Genomic DNA, 17534 nt, shown 5'->3' with positions numbered 1-17534 from the left:
CAGCCTGCTAGAGGCTACACGGGGGATCTTAGTCTGTGTGTAGGTGCTACTGACAGCACTTGCCCCTACAGCCTGCTAGAGGCTACACGGGGGATCTTTGTCTGTGTGTAGGTGCTACTGACAGCACTTGCCCCTACAGCCTGCTAGAGGCTACACGGGGGATCTTTGTCTGTGTGTAGGTGCTACAGACAACACTTGCCCCTACAGCCTGCTAGAGGCTACCTGGGGGATCTTTGATTATTGGTCACTCACAGCCATCAACAACAGACAGACCGCCAGTGTGGGATTGATAATGAATCTTCGTTTATTGATCACTCACAGACACCAACATCCATGTGTGTCTAAGTGTGTCTAAGTGTGTAAGTGTGTCTGTGTGTCTAAGTGTGTCTGTGTGTGTCTAAGTGTGTCTGTGTTTGTGTCCGTGTGTGTGTCTGTATCTGTGTGTGTGTCTATGAGTGTGTGTCTGTGTGTGTATCTGTGTGTGTCTGTGTGTGTGTCTGTGTATCTGTGTGTCTATGAGTGTGTGTCTGTGTATCTGTGTGTCTATGAGTGTGTGTCCGTGTGTGGGTCTGTGCGTGTATCTGTGTGTGTCTATGAGTGTGTGTGTATCTGTGTGTCTATGAGTGTGTGTCCGTGTGTGGGTCTGTGTGTGTATCTGTGTGTGTGTCTATGAGTGTGTGTGTATCTGTGTGTGTCTATGAGTGTGTCTATGAGTGTGTCAACTTGTGCATAGTGCACCTAGGCTGGCACAAGCGCTTTGGTGGTCCCACTCCCACCAACTATATTGTACAGCTGATGAGACACTCAATGTGGAAGCCCAAGATCATCAACAGTAGGGAGTTTTCCACTCACTCAGCCACTTACTAACTCAGCCACTCACTCACTCATCCACTCACTCAGCCACTCACTCACTTACTCAGCCACTTACTAACTCAGCCACTTACTAACTCAGCCACTCACTTACTCAGCCACTCACTCACTCAGCCAGTCACTCAGCCACTTACAAACTCACCCACCCACTCACTCAACCACTCACTCAATCAGTCACTCAGACACTTACTCAGCCACTCACTGACTCAGCCACTCACTGACTCAGCCACTCACTGACTCAGCCACTCACTCAGCTACTCACTCACTCAGCCACTCACTCGCTCACTCATCATGTGTAGGCGGTCACCAGCACTGCTCCAGGCAGAGCTGATGAGACACTGAATGCCAAATCCTCGTACACTCTGCAGTGCTGCCATCTACTGGCAGTACAGCAACATTGGACTCACTCAGCTACTCACTCAGACACTGACTCACTCACCCAGCCACTCACTCACCCAGCCACTCACTCGCTCAGACACTCACTCGCTCAGACACTCTCTCAGCCACTCACTCACACACTCACTCACTCACCCACTCACTCACTCACCCAGCCACTCACTCACCCAGCCACTCACTCGCTCAGACACTCTCTCAGCCACTCACTCACACACTCACTCACTCACCCACTCACTCACTCAGCCACTCACTCACTCTACAATTCACTCACCCAGCTACTCACTCAGACACTGACTCACTCACTCACTCAGCCGCTCACTCACCCAGCCACTCACTCAGACACTCACTCACTCAGCCACTCACTCACTCAGCCACTCACTCACCCAGCCACTCAGACACTCACTCACTCAGACACTGGCCTCACTCACTCACTCAGCCACTCACTCACCCAGCCACTCACTCACTCAGCCACTCACTCACTCAGCCACTCACTCACTCAGACACTCACTCACTCAGCCACTGGCTCACTCACTCAGCCACTCACTCACTCACTCAGCCACTCACTCACTCAGACACTGGCCTCACTCACTCAGCCACTCACTCACTCAGCCACTCACTCACCCAGCCACTCACTCACTCAGCCACTCACTCACTCAGACACTCACTCACTCAGACACTCACTCACTCAGACACTGGCCTCACTCACTCAGCCACTCACTCACTCACTCAGCCACTCACTCACCCAGCCACTCACTCACTCAGCCACTCACTCACTCAGCCACTCACTCACTCAGACACTCACTCACTCAGCCACTGGCTCACTCACTCAGCCACTGGCTCACTCACTCAGCCACTCACTCAGCCACTCACTCAGCCACTCACTCATCCACTCACTCACTCACGCACTCACTCACACAGCCACTCACTCAGACAATGACTCACTCAGCCACTCACTCACTCACTCAGCCACTCACTCACTCACTGGTGGTGGTTGTGTGCTAGTTGTGGTGGTTGTGGGTTGTTGCGGTGGTGGTTGTTGTTAATCTAGTTGTGGTGGTGGTTGTGCTAATTGTGGTGATTGTTGTTGTGGTGAATGTTAAGCTAGTTGTGGTGGTTGTTGTGGGTGTGGTGGTGGTTGTGGTGGTTGTTGTAGTGGTTGTTAATATAGTTGTGGTGGTTGTTGTGCTAGTTGTGGTGGTTGTTGAAGTGGTTGTTAATATAGTTGTGGTGGTGGTTGTGCTAGTTGTGGTGGTTGTGGAGGTGATTGTTAATATAGTTGTGGTGGTTGTGGTTGTTGTGCTAGTTGTGGTGGTTGTGGTGCTAGTTGTTAATATAGTTGTGGTGGTTGTGGTGGTTGTTGTAGTGGTTGTTAATAAAGTTGTGGTGGTTGTGGTTGTTGTGCTAGTTGTGGTTGTTGTAGTGGTTGTTAATAAAGTTGTGGTGGTGGTGATTGTTGTGCTAGTTGTGGTGGTTGTTGTGGTTGTTGTAGTGGTTGTTAATATAGTTGTGGTTGTTGTGGTGGTTGTTGTGCTAGTTGTTGTGGGTGTGGTGGTTGTTGTAGTGGTTGTTAATATAGTTGTGGTGGTTTTGGTGGTGGTTATTAATATAGTTGTGGTTGTTGTGGTGGTTGTTGTGCTAGTTGTTGTGGGTGTGGTGGTGGTTGTTGTGGTTGTTAATATAGTTGTGGTGGTTGTGGTGGTGGTTGTTGTGGTGGTTGTTGTAGTGGTTGTTAATATAGTTGTGGTGGTTGTGGTGGTGGTTGTGCTAGTTGTGGTGGTGGTTGTGGTGGTGGTTTTAATATAGTTGTGGTGGTTGTAGTGGTTGTTAATAAAGTTGTAGTGGTTGTGGTGGTTGTTGTGGTTGTTAATATAGTTGTGGTGGTTGTTGTGGTTGTTAATATAGTTGTGGTGGGTGTGGAGGTGGTTGTGCGAGTTGTGGTGGTGGTTGTTGTTGTTAATAAAGTTGTGGTGGATGTGGTGGTGGTTGTGCTAGTTGTGGTGGTTGTGGAGGTGGTTGTGGTTGTTGTAGTAGTTGTTAATATAGTTGTGGTTGTTGTGCTAGTTGTGGTGGTGGTTGTGGTGGTTGTTGAAGTGGTTGTTAATATAGTTGTGGTGGTGGTTGTGCTAGTTGTGGTGGTTGTGGAGGTGGTTGTTAATATAGTTGTGGTGGTTGTGGTGGTTGTTGTGGTTGTTGTAGTGGTTGTTAATATAGTTGTGGCGGGTGTGGAGGTGGTTTTGCTAGTTGTGGTGGTGGTTGTGGAGATGGTTGTTGTAGTGGTTGTTAATATAGTTGTGGTGGTTGTGGTTGTTGTGCTAGTTGTGGTGGTTGTGGTGGTTGTGGTGGTGGTTGTAGTGGTTGTTAATATAGTTGTGGTGGGTGTGGAGGTGGTTGTGCGAGTTGTCGTGGTGGTTGTTGTTGTTGTTGTTAATAAAGTTGTGGTGGATGTGGTGGTGGTTGTGCTAGTTGTGGTGGTTGTGGAGGTGGTTGTTGTTAATATAGTTGTGGTGGTTGTGGTTGTTGTGCTAGTTGTGGTGGTGGTTGTGGTGGTGGTTGTGGGTTGTTGTTGTCAAACTCCAACTGCGGCAGAGAGGCATCAAGGGGAGGGGATCCCAGACCACCACAGCCCAAACAGACCTGGGGAGAGACACAGTCAGACACAGTCAGTTACACAGTCAGACACAGTCAGACACACAGTCAGACACAGTCAGACACACAGTCAGACACAGTCACACACACACAGTCAGACACAGTCAGACACACAGTCACACAGTCAGTCAGACACACAGTCAGACACAGTCAGACACACAGTCAGACACAGTCACACACGCACAGTCAGACACAGTCAGACACACAGTCACACAGTCAGTCAGACACACAGTCAGACACAGTCAGACACACAGTCAGACACAGTCACACACACACAGTCAGACACACAGTCAGACACACAGTCAGACACAGCCAGACACAGTCACACAGTTACACACACAGTCAGACACAGTCAGACACACAGTCACATAGAGTCACACACAGTCAGACACACAGTCACATAGAGTCACACACACACAGTTACACAGTCAGTTACACAGTCAGACACACAGTCACACACACAGTCAGACACAGTCACACAGTCAGTTACACACACACACACAGTTACACACAGTCAAACACACAGTCACACAGTCACACACAGTCAGACACAGTCACACACACAGTTACACACAGTCACACAGTTACACACAGTCGCACACACAGTTACACACACAGTGACACACAGTCACACAGTCAGTTACAGTGACACACAGTCACACAGTCACACACACACACAGTTACACACAGTCACACAGTGACACACAGTCACACACACAGTTACACACACAGTTACACACAGTCACACACACACAGTTACACACAGTCACACACACAGTTACACACACAGTTACACACAGTCACACACAGTCAGACACAGTCACACAGTCAGTTACACACACACACATAGTTACACACAGTCACACACAGTCACACACAGTTACACACAGTCACACACAGTCACACAGTCAGTTACACACAGTCACACAGTCAGTTACACACAGTCACAGTCACACACAGTCAGACAGTCAGACACACAGTCACACACAGTCAGTTACACACACACACACAGCTACACACAGTAACACAGTCAGACACAGTCAGTTACACACAGTCAGTTACACACACACAGTTACATACAGTCACACACAGTCACAATTACACAGACACACACACAGACACACACAGTCACACACAGACACACACACACAGTCACACACACAGACACACACACACACATAGACACACACACACACAGTCACACACACAGTCACACACAGTCACACACAGACACACACAGACATACACACACAGTCACACACACACAGTCACACACACACACACAGACACACTTAGACGTAGATGATGATGTTGGTGATGTTGGTGATGATGGTGATGTTGGTGATGATGATGATGAGGTTGGTGATGTTGGTGATGATCGTAGTGATGGTGATGATGGTAGTGATGGTGATGATGGTAGTGATGGTGATGATGGTAGTGATGTTGGTGATGGTGATGATGGTAGTGATGGTGATGTTGATGATGATGATGGTAGTGATGGTGATGATGGTGATGATGGTAGTGATGATGGTGACGGTGATGATGGTAGTGATGGTGATGATGGTACTGATGGTGATGATGGTACTGATGGTGATGATGGTAGTGATGATGGTAGTGATGGTGATGATGGTAGTGATGGTGATGTTGGTAACGGTGATGATGGTAGTGATGATGTTGGTGATGTTGGTGATAGTGATGATGGTAGTGATGGTGATTATGGTAGTGATGGTGATGATGGTAGTGATGATGTTGGTGACGGTGATGATGGTAGTGATGGTGATGATTGTAGTGATGATGTTGATGATGTTGGTGACAGTGATGATGGTAGTGATGGTGATGATGGTAGTGATGATGTTGGTGATGTTGGTGTTGGTGATGTTGGTGATGTTGGTGACGGTGATGATGGTAGTGATGGTAGTGATGATGATGATGTTGGTGATGATGGTAGTGATGATGTTGATGATGACGATGTTGGTGGTGATGATGATGTTGATGATGACGATGTTGGTGGTGATGTTGATGATGATGTTGGTGATGGTGACGATGGTAGTGATGATGTTAATGATGTTGGTGATGGTGGTGATGCAGTAACGCTACCGACGTGTTGAGAGAACTTGGCAAAGTGCCTTGACCAAGCCAGTGGTGGATGGCAGACAGCTCACGGCGCTGAGATTCGGTGAATCTGGGCTGGAGAGGCACCACGGAGAGTAGCCAGGCCCGGTCAGAGGATAACACGGACATCCAGGGCCTGCAGACACAACATCAACAACATCAACATCATCAACAACATCAACATCATCAACAACATCAACATCATCATCAACATCATCATCACCATCATCACCATCAACAGCATCACTACCATCAACATCACCAACATCATCACTACCATCAACATCATCACCACCATCATCATCAACATCATCACCATCAACGTCATCATCACCATCAACATCATCATCACCATCATCATCACCATCACTACCATCAACATCATCAACATCACCATCATCACCATCATCATCATCATCACCATCATCATCACCACCGTCCACCACCACCACCACCATCACCACCACCATCTCCACCATCACCACCACCACCATCACTATCTCCACCATCACCACCATCACCACCACCATCACCACCACTACCACCATCATCATCATCACCATCACCACTATCACCACCATCACCACTATCACCACCATCATCACCACCATCACCACCACTATCACCACCATCACCACCACCACCATCACCACCACCATTATCACCACCACCACCACCATCATCACCACCACCACCACCATCACCACCATTATCACCACCACCACCACTATCATCATCACCAACACCATCACCACCACCACCATCATCAACACCACCATCATCACCATCACCACCATCACCACCACCACCATCACCACCATCATCATCACCACCACCATCACCACCACCACCACCACCATCACCACCATCACCACCACCACCATTATCACCACCACCATCACCACCATTATCACCACCACCATCACCACCACCATCACCACCACCATCACCACCACCACCACCATCATCACCACCACCACCACCACCATTATCACCACCACCATCATCACCACCACTATCACCACCACCACCATCACCACCACCATCACCACCATCACCACTACCACCACCATCACTCACCCGGTAGGCAGCTGGTCACCAAAGAACTCCATCTCCTCCTCCACCTTGCAGTGATCCACAAATCTCTGTGGCTCAGGGTCAGCCCGAAAGCAGCCATGCCCATCATCATCATCACCACCATCACCTTCACCACCATCACCTTCACCACCATCACCGGTATCACCATCATCACCATCACCACTGATGTCACCTGCAACGGCAGTGATGGGGTGAGTGAGTGAGTGAGTGGGTGAGTGTGTGAGTGGATGGGTGGGTGAGTGAGTGAGTGTGTGAGTGAGTGGGTGGGTGAGTGAGTGAGTGTGTGAGTGAGTGAGTGGGTGAGTGAGTGGGTGAGTCGGTGAGTGAGTGAGTGGGTGAGTGAGTGAGTGAGTGGGTGAGTGAGTGGATGAGTCGGTGAGTGAGTGAGTGAGTGGGTGAGTGAGTGAGTGGGCGGGTGAGTGGGTGCGTGAATGGGTGGGTGAGTGAGTGAGTGGGTGAGTGAGTGAATGAGTGGGGGAGTGAGTGGGTGGGTGAGTGGGTGACTGAGTGACTGAGTGAGTGACTGAGTGAGTAAGTGACTGAGTGATTGACTGAGTGAGTGAGTGACTGAGTGACTAAGTGAGTGAGTGAGTGGGTGAGTGAGTGAGTGAGTGAGTGACTGAGTGACTGAGTGACTGACTGACTGAGTGACTGAGTGAGTGACTGAGTGACTGACTGACTGAGTGACTGACTAAGTGAGTGAGTGAGTGACTGACTAAGTGAGTGAGTGTGTGAGTGAGTGACTGAGTGAGTGAGTGGGTGAGTGACTGAGTGTGTGAGTGAGTGAGTGAGTGACTGAGTGAGTGAGTGGGTGAGTGACTGAGTGGGTGAGTGACTGAGTGGGTGAGTGACTGAGTGGGTAAGTGAGTGAGTTGGTGAGTGAGTGAGTGAGTGGGTGAGTGACTGAGCTACCTGTGAGTGAGCACCGCTGATCACCACCTCCTACTCCACCTTCTCCACCACCTCCTCCTCCACCCCCTCCTCGTCCCATGCAGCTCTCCAGGTACCTGTGTTAGATTCACGATTACAGACACATAGAGACACCCAGACCCAGGGCTCGAACCCAGACTCTCAGTGTCTCTGACACGGCCATCGTGATAGAGACACCCAGAGCCAGGGATTGAACCCAGACTCTCAGTGTCTCTGACACGGCCATCGTGATAGAGACACCCAGACCCAGGGCTCGAACCCAGACTCTCAGTGTCTCTGACACGGCCATCGTGATAGAGACACCCAGACCCAGGGATTGAACCCAGACTCTCAGGGTCTCTGACACGGCTATCGTGATAGAGACACCCAGACCCAGGGCTCGAACCCAGACTCTCAGTGTCTCTGACACGGCCATCGTGATAGAGACACCCAGACCCAGGGATTGAACCCAGACTCTCAGGGTCTCTGACACGGCCATCGTGATAGAGACACCCAGACCCAGGGATTGAACCCAGACTCTCAGTGTCTCTGACACGGCCATCGTGATAGAGACACCCAGACCCAGGGATTGAACCCAGACTCTCAGTGTCTCTGACACGGCCATCGTGATAGAGAGACACCCAGACCCAGGGCTTGAACCCAGACTCTCAGTGTCTCTGACACGGCCATCGTGATAGAGAGAGACACCCAGACCCAGGGCTCGAACCCAGACTCTCAGTGTCTCTGACACGGCCATCGTGATAGAGACACCCAGACCCAGGGATTGAACCCAGACTCTCAGGGTCTCTGACACGGCCATCGTGATAGAGACACCCAGACCCAGGGATTGAACCCAGACTCTCAGTGTCTCTGACACGGCCATCGTGATAGAGAGAGACACCCAGACCCAGGGATTGAACCCAGACTCTCAGTGTCTCTGACACGGCCATCGTGATAGAGACACCCAGACCCAGGGATTGAACCCAGACTCTCAGTGTCTCTGACACGGACATCGTGATAGAGACACCCAGACCCAGGGCTCGAACCCAGACTCTCAGTGTCTCTGACACGGACATCGTGATAGAGACACCCAGACCCAGGGATTGAACCCAGACTCTCAGTGTCTCTGACACGGCCATCGTGATAGAGACACCCAGACCCAGGGCTCGAACCCAGACTCTCAGTGTCTCTGACACGGACATCGTGATAGAGACACCCAGACCCAGGGATTGAACCCAGACTCTCAGTGTCTCTGACACGGCCATCGTGATAGAGACACCCAGACCCAGGGATTGAACCCAGACTCTCAGGGTCTCTGACATGGCCATCGTGCACCCTCGCCACACCTGATGATGCTGTGGATGGAGTTGATCTGCTGGTAGGAGGCTCCACTTGGACTCCGCTCCGGGCTCTCGATACGATCTACTAGCGGGGGTGGACGGGGAACACAGGGAGGATAAGTCACTCACTTAGTCACTCACTCAGTCAGTCACTCAGTCACTCACTCAGTCAGTCACTCAGTCACTCACTCAGTCACTCACTCAGTCACTTACTCACTCACTCACCCACTGACTCAGTCACTCACCCACTCACTCACCCACCCACTCACTCACTCACCCACTGACTCAGTCACTCACCCACTCACTCAGTCACTCAGTCACTCACTCACCCACCCACCCACCCACTCACCCACTCACTCACTCACTCACCCACTCACCCACTCACTCACCCACTCACTCACTCACTCACCCACTCACCCACTCACCCACTCACCCACTAACTCACTCACCCACCCACCCACTCACTCACCCACCCACCCACCCAACCACCCACTCACCCACCCACTCACCCACTCACCCACTAACTCACTCACCCACCCACCCACCCATCCACCCACTCACCCACTCACTCACCCACCCACTCACTCACCCACTCACTCACCCACTCACCCACCCACCCACTCACCACCCACCCACTCACTCACTCACTCACCCACCCACTCACTCACCCACTCACCCACTCACTCACCCACTCACCCACCCACCCACTCACCACCCACCCACTCACTCACTCACCCACCCACTCACTCACTCACCCACCCACTCACTCACCCACTCACTCACCCACTCACCCACCCACCCACTCACCACCCACCCACTCACTCACTCACCCACCCACTCACTCACTCACCCACCCACTCACTCACTCACCAACTCACCCTCACCTACCGTGCGTGCGTTTTCGAGATCTCATGGAGGAGGAGGAGGTGGTGGACGAGGTGGAGGTGGTGGAGGTGGTGGAGGTGGAGGAGGTGGAGGAGGAGCTAGAGGAGGAGGAGGTGGACGAGGTGGTGGTGACCACCTGGTGGCCGTGCATCTTCAGTCCACTCAGCTCGCTACAGAGCACCTGGAGGGTGAGTGGGTGGGTGGGTGGGTGAGTGAGTGGGTGGGTGAGTGGGTGAGTGGGTGGGTGAGTGAGTGGGTGAGTGGGTGGGTGAGTGGGTGGGTGAGTGGGTGGGTGAGTGGGTGGGTGAGTGAGTGGGTGAGTGGGTGGGTGGGTGAGTGGGTGGGTGAGTGGGTGAGTGGGTGGGTGAGTGAGTGGGTGAGTGGGTGGGTGAGTGGGTGAGTGGGTGAGTGGGTGGGTGAGTGAGTGGGTGAGTGGGTGGGTGGGTGAGTGGGTGGGTGAGTGAGTGGGTGAGTGGGTGGGTGGGTGGGTGAGTGTGTGGGTGAGTGGGTGAGTGGGTGGGTGAGTGAGTGGGTGGGTGGGTGAGTGGGTGAGTGGGTGGGTGGGTGAGTGGGTGAGTGGGTGGGTGTGTGGGTGAGTGGGTGAGTGGGTGGGTGGGTGAGTGGGTGAGTGAGTGGGTGAGTGAGTGGGTGGGTGGGTGAGTGGGTGAGTGTGTGGGTGAGTGGGTGAGTGGGTGGGTGAGTGAGTGAGTGGGTGGGTGAGTGGGTGGGTGGGTGAGTGGGTGGGTGTGTGGGTGAGTGGGTGGGTGGGTGAGTGAGTGGGTGAGTGGGTGAGTGGGTGAGTGAGTGGGTGGGTGAGTGGGTGGGTGGGTGGGTGAGTGAGTGAGTGAGTGGGTGAGTGGGTGAGTGAGTGGGTGGGTGAGTGGGTGAGTGAGTGGGTGAATGAGTGGGTGAGTGGGTGAGTGGGTGGGTGAGTGGGTGAGTGAGTGCGTGGGTGAGTGGGTGAGTGAGTGGGTGAGTGAGTGGGTGGGTGGGTGGGTGAGTGAGTGAGTGGGTGAGTGGGTGAGTGGGTGGGTGAGTGGGTGAGTGAGTGGGTGAGTGAGTGGGTGGGTGAGTGGGTGGGTAAGTGGGTGAGTGAGTGGGTGAGTGGGTGGGTGAGTGAGTGAGTGGGTGAGTGAGTGGGTGAGTGAGTGAGTGGGTGGGTGGGTGAGTGAGTGAGTGAGTGGGTGGGTGAGTGGGTGGGTGAGTGAGTGAGTGGGTGGGTGAGTGAGTGACTGACTGAGTGACTGAGTCAGTGACTGAGTGAGTAACTGACTGAATGAGTGACTGAATGACTGACTGAGTGACTGAGTGAGTGACTGACTGAGTGACTGAGTGAGTGACTGAGTGAGTGACTGAGTGACTGAATGACTGACTGAGTCAGTGACTGAGTGAGTGACTGACTGAGTGAGTGACTGAGTGACTGAATGACTGACTGAGTCAGTGACTGAGTAAGTGACTGACTGAGTGGCTGAGTGAGTGACTGAGTGACTGACTGAGTGAGTGACTGAGTGAGTGACTGACGGAGTGGCTGAGTGACTGAGTGAGTGACTGAGTGAGTGAGTGAGTGACTGAATGACTGACTGAGTGACTGAGTGACTGACTGAGTGAGTGGCTGAGTGAGTGGCTGAGTGACTGAGTGAGTGACTGAGTGAGTGACTGAGTGAGTGAGTGACTGAATGACTGACTGAGTGACTGACTGAGTGAGTGGCTGAGTGAGTGACTGAGTGAGTGAGTGAGTGACTGAGTGAGTGACTGAGTGAGTGAGTGACTGAATGACTGACTGAGTGACTGACTGAGTGAGTGGCTGAGTGAGTGACTGAGTGAGTGAGTGAGTGACTGAGTGAGTGACTGACTGACTCACCGGCTGATGCTGAGAGCCTCTCTCTGTTGCGATGCGACGCTGCTGATGGTGGTGGCTGAGGTGGTTGTTGCCGTGATTGTTGTTGTTGTGGTGGTGGGGAGTGATCGCTCCATCTCCACGAGAGAGGTGCAAACTCCTGTGCACAGGCTGAGAGACGTGTTTCACTCAGTCATTCACTCAGTCATTCACTCAGTCACTCACTCAGTCACTCACTCAGTCACTCAGTCACTCACTCAGTCAGTCACTCACTCAATCACTCACACACTCACTCACCCACCCACTCAGTCACTCACTCAGAAACTCACTCAGTCACTCAGTCAGTCACTCACTCAATCACTCACACACTCACTCACCCACTCAGTCACTCACTCAGAAACTCACTCAGTCACTCACTCAGTCACTCAGTCAGTCACTCACTCAATCACTCACCCACCCACTCAGTCACTCACTCAGAAACTCACTCAGTCACTCAGTCAGTCACTCACATACTCACTCACCCACCCACTCAGTCACTCACTCAGAAACTCACTCAGTCACTCACTCAGTCTGTCACTCACTCAATCACTCACACACTCACTCACCCACTCAGTCACTCACTCAGAAACTCACTCAGTCACTCACTCAGTCACTCGCTCAATCACTCACACACTCACTCACCCACTCACTCAGTCACTCACTCACAGAGCGATCACTCCCAAACACCATCACCACCACCACCATCATGACCTTCATCACCATCACCACCATCATCACCATCATCACCATCACCACCATCACCTGCAGCAGGAGCTTCTCGATCTCCTCTTGCAGTGCCCGGATGTCTCCCCCATCACCACCATCACCACCATCATCACCATCACCACCATCACCACCATCACCACCATCACGGCCGAGGTGACCGGGAGTCGAACCCAGGCATGGAGCAAACACGTCCAGTGTGGACGGACGCCTGAACAGACACACAGTGAGTGAGTGGGTGAGTGAGTGAGTGGGTGGGTGAGTGAGTGGGTGAGTGAGTGAGTGGGTGAGTGAGTGAGTGAGTGTGTGGGTGAGTGAGTGAGTGGGTGAGTGGGTGAGTGTGTGGGTGAGTGAGTGTGTGGGTGAGTGAGTGGGTGAGTGAGTGAGTGGGTGAGTGAGTGAGTGGGTGAGTGAGTGGGTGAGTGAGTGTGTGGGTGAGTGAGTGGCTGAGTGGTTGAGTGAGTGAGTGAGTAGGTGAGTGAGTGGGTGAGTGAGTGGGTGAGTGAGTGGGTGAGTGAGTGGGTGAGTGAGTGAGTGGGTGAGTGAGTGTGTGGGTGAGTGGGTGTGTGAGTGTGTGGGTGAGTGAGTGGGTGAGTGAGTGAGTGGGTGAGTGAGTGTGTGGGTGAGTGAGTGAGTGTGTGGGTGAGTGTGTGGGTGAGTGAGTGTGTGAGTGAGTGTGTGGGTGAGTGAGTGGGTGAGTGAGTGAGTGGGTGAGTGGGTGAGTGGGTGAGTGTGTGGGTGAGTGAATGAGTGTGTGGGTGAGTGAGTGGGTGAGTGAGTGAGTGTGTGTGAGTGTGTGGGTGAGTGAGTGGCTGAGTGAGTGAGTGGCTGAGTGAGTGAGTGGCTGAGTGAGTGAGTGGCTGAGTGAGTGACTGGGTGAGTGAGTGGCTGAGTGAGTGAGTGAGTGGCTGAGTGAGTGAGTGGCTGAGTCAGTGGATGTGTGACTGAGTGAGTGACCAAATGAGTGAGTGGCTGAGTGAGTGAGTGGCTGAGTGAGTGAGTGGCTGAGTGAGTGGCTGAGTGAGTGAGTGTCTGAGTGAGTGGCTGAGTGAGTGAGTGGCTGACTGAGTGAGTGAGTGTCTGAGTGAGTGGCTGAGTGAGTGACTGAGTGAGTGAGTGGCTGAGTCAGTGAGTGGCTGAGTCAGTGGATGTGTGACTGAGTGAGTGACTAAATCAGTGAGTGGCTGAGTGAGTGAGTGGCTGAGTGAGTGTCTGAGTGAGTGTCTGAGTGAGTGAGTGGCTGAGTCAGTGGCTGTGTGACTGAGTGAGTGAGTGACTAAATGAGTGAGTGGCTGAGTGAGTGAGTGGCTGAGTGAGTGAGTGGCTGAGTGAGTGAGTGTCTGAGTGAGTGAGTGTCTGAGTGAGTGAGTGTCTGAGTGAGTGTCTGAGTGAGTGTCTGAGTGAGTGGCTGAGTGAGCTCCGCACCTGGTGGTGAGCACGTGGTGTCTGCCAGTGAGGAGCTCCACCTTGCGGCTCCAGGGACTGACACGGGCCCACCACGACGAGTCCAGAGTAGCGAAACCGCCTGCCTGAGTCCGTACCCGCAGGGTGGTGTGGTGCAGGGGGCCACCACCGCCACCACCACCACCACCACCGCTCACAACTAGAGCGGGGAGGGGGAAGAATGGAGGTGAGTGAGTGAGTGGGTGAGTGGGTGGGTGAGTGGGTGAGTGAGTGGGTGAGTGGGTGGGTGAGTGGGTGGGTGAGTGGGTGAGTGAGTGAGTGGGTGAGTGGGTGAGTGGGTGAGTGAGTGAGTGGGTGAGTGAGTGGGTGAGTGAGTGAGTGAGTGGGTGAGTGAGTGGGTGGGTGAGTGAGTGGGTGAGTGAGTGGGTGAGTGAGTGGGTGGGTGAGTGGGTGGGTGAGTGAGTGAGTGGGTGGGTGGGTGGGTGAGTGGGTGGGTGAGTGGGCGAGTGAGAGTGTGGGTGAGTGGGTGATTGAGTGAGTGGGTGGGTGAGTGAGTGGGTGGGTGAGTGGGTGAGTGAGTGAGTGGGTGGGTGGGTGAGTGGGTGAGTGAGTGGGTGAGTGGGTGAGTGAGTGGGTGAGTGGGTGAGTGAGTGGGTGAGTGAGTGGGTGGGTGAGTGAGTGGGTGAGTGGGTGGGTGAGTGAGTGAGTGGGTGAGTGAGTGGGTGAGTGAGTGGGTGAGTGAGTGGGTGGGTGAGTGGGTGAGTGAGTGAGTGGGTGGGTGGGTGAGTGAGTGAGTGAGTGGGTGGGTGGGTGGGTGAGTGGGTGGGTGAGTGGGTGAGTGAGAGTGTGGGTGAGTGGGTGATTGAGTGAGTGGGTGGGTGAGTGAGTGGGTGGGTGAGTGGGTGAGTGAGTGAGTGGGTGAGTGAGTGAGTGGGTGAGTGAGTGGGTGAGTGAGTGAGTGGGTGGGTGAGTGGGTGGGTGAGTGGGTGAGTGAGTGGGTGGGTGAGTGGGTGGGTGAGTGAGTGAGTGAGTGGGTGAGTGGGTGGGTGGGTGAGTGAGTGGGTGAGTGAGTGGGTGAGTGGGTGAGTGAGTGAGTGAGTGGGTGAGTGGGTGAGTGGGTGGGTGGGTGAGTGGGTGGGTGAGTGGGTGGGTGGGTGGGTGAGTGAGTGAAAGGCTGAGTGAGTGAGTGGGTGAGTGAGTGAGTGGGTGAGTGAGTGGGTGAGTGAGTGGGTGAGTGAGTGGGTGGGTGGGTGAGTGAGTGAGTGAGTGGGTGAGTGAGTGGGTGAGTGAGTGAGTGGGTGAGTGTCTGAGTGAGTGGCTGAGTGAGTGAGTAGGTGAGTGAGTGGGTGAGTGAGTGAGTGGGTGGGTGAGTGGGTGAGTGAGTGGGTGAGTGAGTGAGTGGGTGAGTGAGTGGGTGGGTGAGTGAGTGGGTGAGTGAGTGGGTGGGTGAGTGAGTGGGTGAGTGAGTGGGTGAGTGGGTGGGTGAGTGGGTGGGTGAGTGAGTGGGTGGGCGAGTGAGTGGGTGAGTGAGTGGGTGAGTGAGTGGATGAGTGAGTGGGTGAGTGAGTGGGTGAGTGAGTGGGTGGGTGAGTGGGTGAGTGAGTGGGTGGGTGAGTGGTGGGTGGGTGAGTGGGTGAGTGGGTGAGTGGGTGAGTGAGTGGGTGAGTGGGTGAGTGAGTGGGTGAGTGGGTGAGTGAGTGGGTGAGTGAGTGGTTGGGTGAGTGAGTGGGTGAGTGGGTGGGTGAGTGAGTGAGTGAGTGGGTGGGTGAGTGAGTGGGTGAGTGGGTGGGTGAGTGAGTGAGTGAGTGGGTGAGTGAGTGGGTGGGTGAGTGGGTGAGTGAGTGGGTGAGTGAGTGAGTGGGTGAGTGAGTGGGTGAATGAGTGGGTGAGTGAGTGGGTGGGTGAGTGGGTGGGTGAGTGAGTGGGTGAGTGAGTGGGTGGGTGAGTGGGTGAGTGGGTGAGTGAGTGGGTGAGTGGGTGAGTGAGTGGGTGAGTGAGTGGGTGGGTGAGTGAGTGGGTGGGTGAGTGGGTGAGTGGGTGGGTGAGTGGGTGAGTGGGTGAGTGGGTGGGTGAGTGAGTGAGTGGCTGAGTGGGTGAGTGAGTGTCTGAGTGAGTGGCTGAGTGAGTGAGTGGCTGAGTGAGTGTCTGAGTGAGTGAGTGTCTGAGTGAGTGAGTGACTCACTGCGCCGATGAAGATTGAGGATGAGTGCGTGATCCGAGGGGTGAATGTACGACAGCAGGGACGATCCCACCAGCTCCTGCGGTAGGAACCCCAACAGAGGGACAGCCCTGGACACACACAGACACAGAGACACACAGAGACACACAGAGATACAGAGACACACACAGACACACAGAGTTACAGAGATACACAGAGACACACACAGACACACAGAGACACAGAGATACAGAGACACACAGACACACACACAGACACAGAGACACACAGAGACACACAGAGACACACACAGACACACAGATACAGAGACACACACAGACACACAGAGATACAGAGACCCACACAGAGACACACAGACTCACTCACTCACTCACACAGAGACACACAGAGACACACACAGAGACACACAGACTCACTCACTCACACAGAGACACACAGACTCACTCACTCACACACAGAGACACACAGAGACACACACAGAGACACACAGACTCACTCACTCACACAGAGACACACAGACTCACTCACTCACACAGAGACACACAGACTCACTCACTCACTCATACACAGAATCACTCACTCACACACACAGAGACACACAGACTCACTCACTCACTCACACAGAGACTCACAGACTCACTCACTCACACACACAGACTCACTCACACAGAGACACACAGTCTCACTCACACACACAGAGACACACAAACTCACTCACACACACAGACTCACTCACTCACACAGAGACACACAGTCTCACTCACTCACTCACACAGAGACACACAGACTCACTCACTCACACAGAGACACACAGACTCACTCACTCACACAGAGACACACAGTCTCACTCACACAGAGACTCACAGACTCACTCACTCACTCACACAGAGACACACAGACTCACTCACTCACTCATACACAGAATCACTCACTCACACACACAGAGACACACAGACTCACTCACTCACTCACACAGAGACTCACAGACTCACTCACTCACACACACAGACTCACTCACACAGAGACACACAGTCTCACTCACACACACAGAGACACACAAACTCACTCACACACACAGACTCACTCACTCACACAG

General features: G+C 53.3%; 1 protein-coding gene across 2 annotated transcripts in view; it reads right to left on the bottom strand.

Annotated features, from left to right (window-relative positions):
- Nucleotides 1-281: 281 nt before the first annotated feature.
- LOC116958287 (uncharacterized) overlaps nt 282-17534 on the bottom strand; it is a 33641-nt gene continuing 16388 nt past the window's right edge. For both annotated transcript variants that reach the window (XM_076056317.1, XM_076056318.1), the window contains exons 8-17: nt 16442-16548; nt 14281-14458; nt 12895-13066; nt 12118-12264; nt 10260-10437; nt 9378-9453; nt 8035-8129; nt 7105-7294; nt 6010-6160; nt 282-3900 (exon numbers count right to left, since the gene is read on the bottom strand). In XM_076056317.1, the coding sequence (XP_075912432.1) occupies nt 3757-3900; nt 6010-6160; nt 7105-7294; nt 8035-8129; nt 9378-9453; nt 10260-10437; nt 12118-12264; nt 12895-13066; nt 14281-14458; nt 16442-16548 (1438 nt within the window). In that variant the 3' untranslated portion in view covers nt 282-3756. The remainder of the gene's footprint in view (nt 3901-6009; nt 6161-7104; nt 7295-8034; nt 8130-9377; nt 9454-10259; nt 10438-12117; nt 12265-12894; nt 13067-14280; nt 14459-16441; nt 16549-17534) is intronic.

This window comes from Petromyzon marinus, chromosome 75, assembly GCF_048934315.1.
Source record: "Petromyzon marinus isolate PM22_M1 ecotype Great Lakes invasive population chromosome 75, UKy_Petmar_22M1.pri1.0, whole genome shotgun sequence".
Taxonomy (NCBI): Eukaryota; Metazoa; Chordata; class Hyperoartia; order Petromyzontiformes; family Petromyzontidae; genus Petromyzon; species Petromyzon marinus.
The sequence above is the reverse complement of the archived record's forward strand: the minus strand, read 5'-3'. Positions and strand labels throughout refer to the sequence as shown.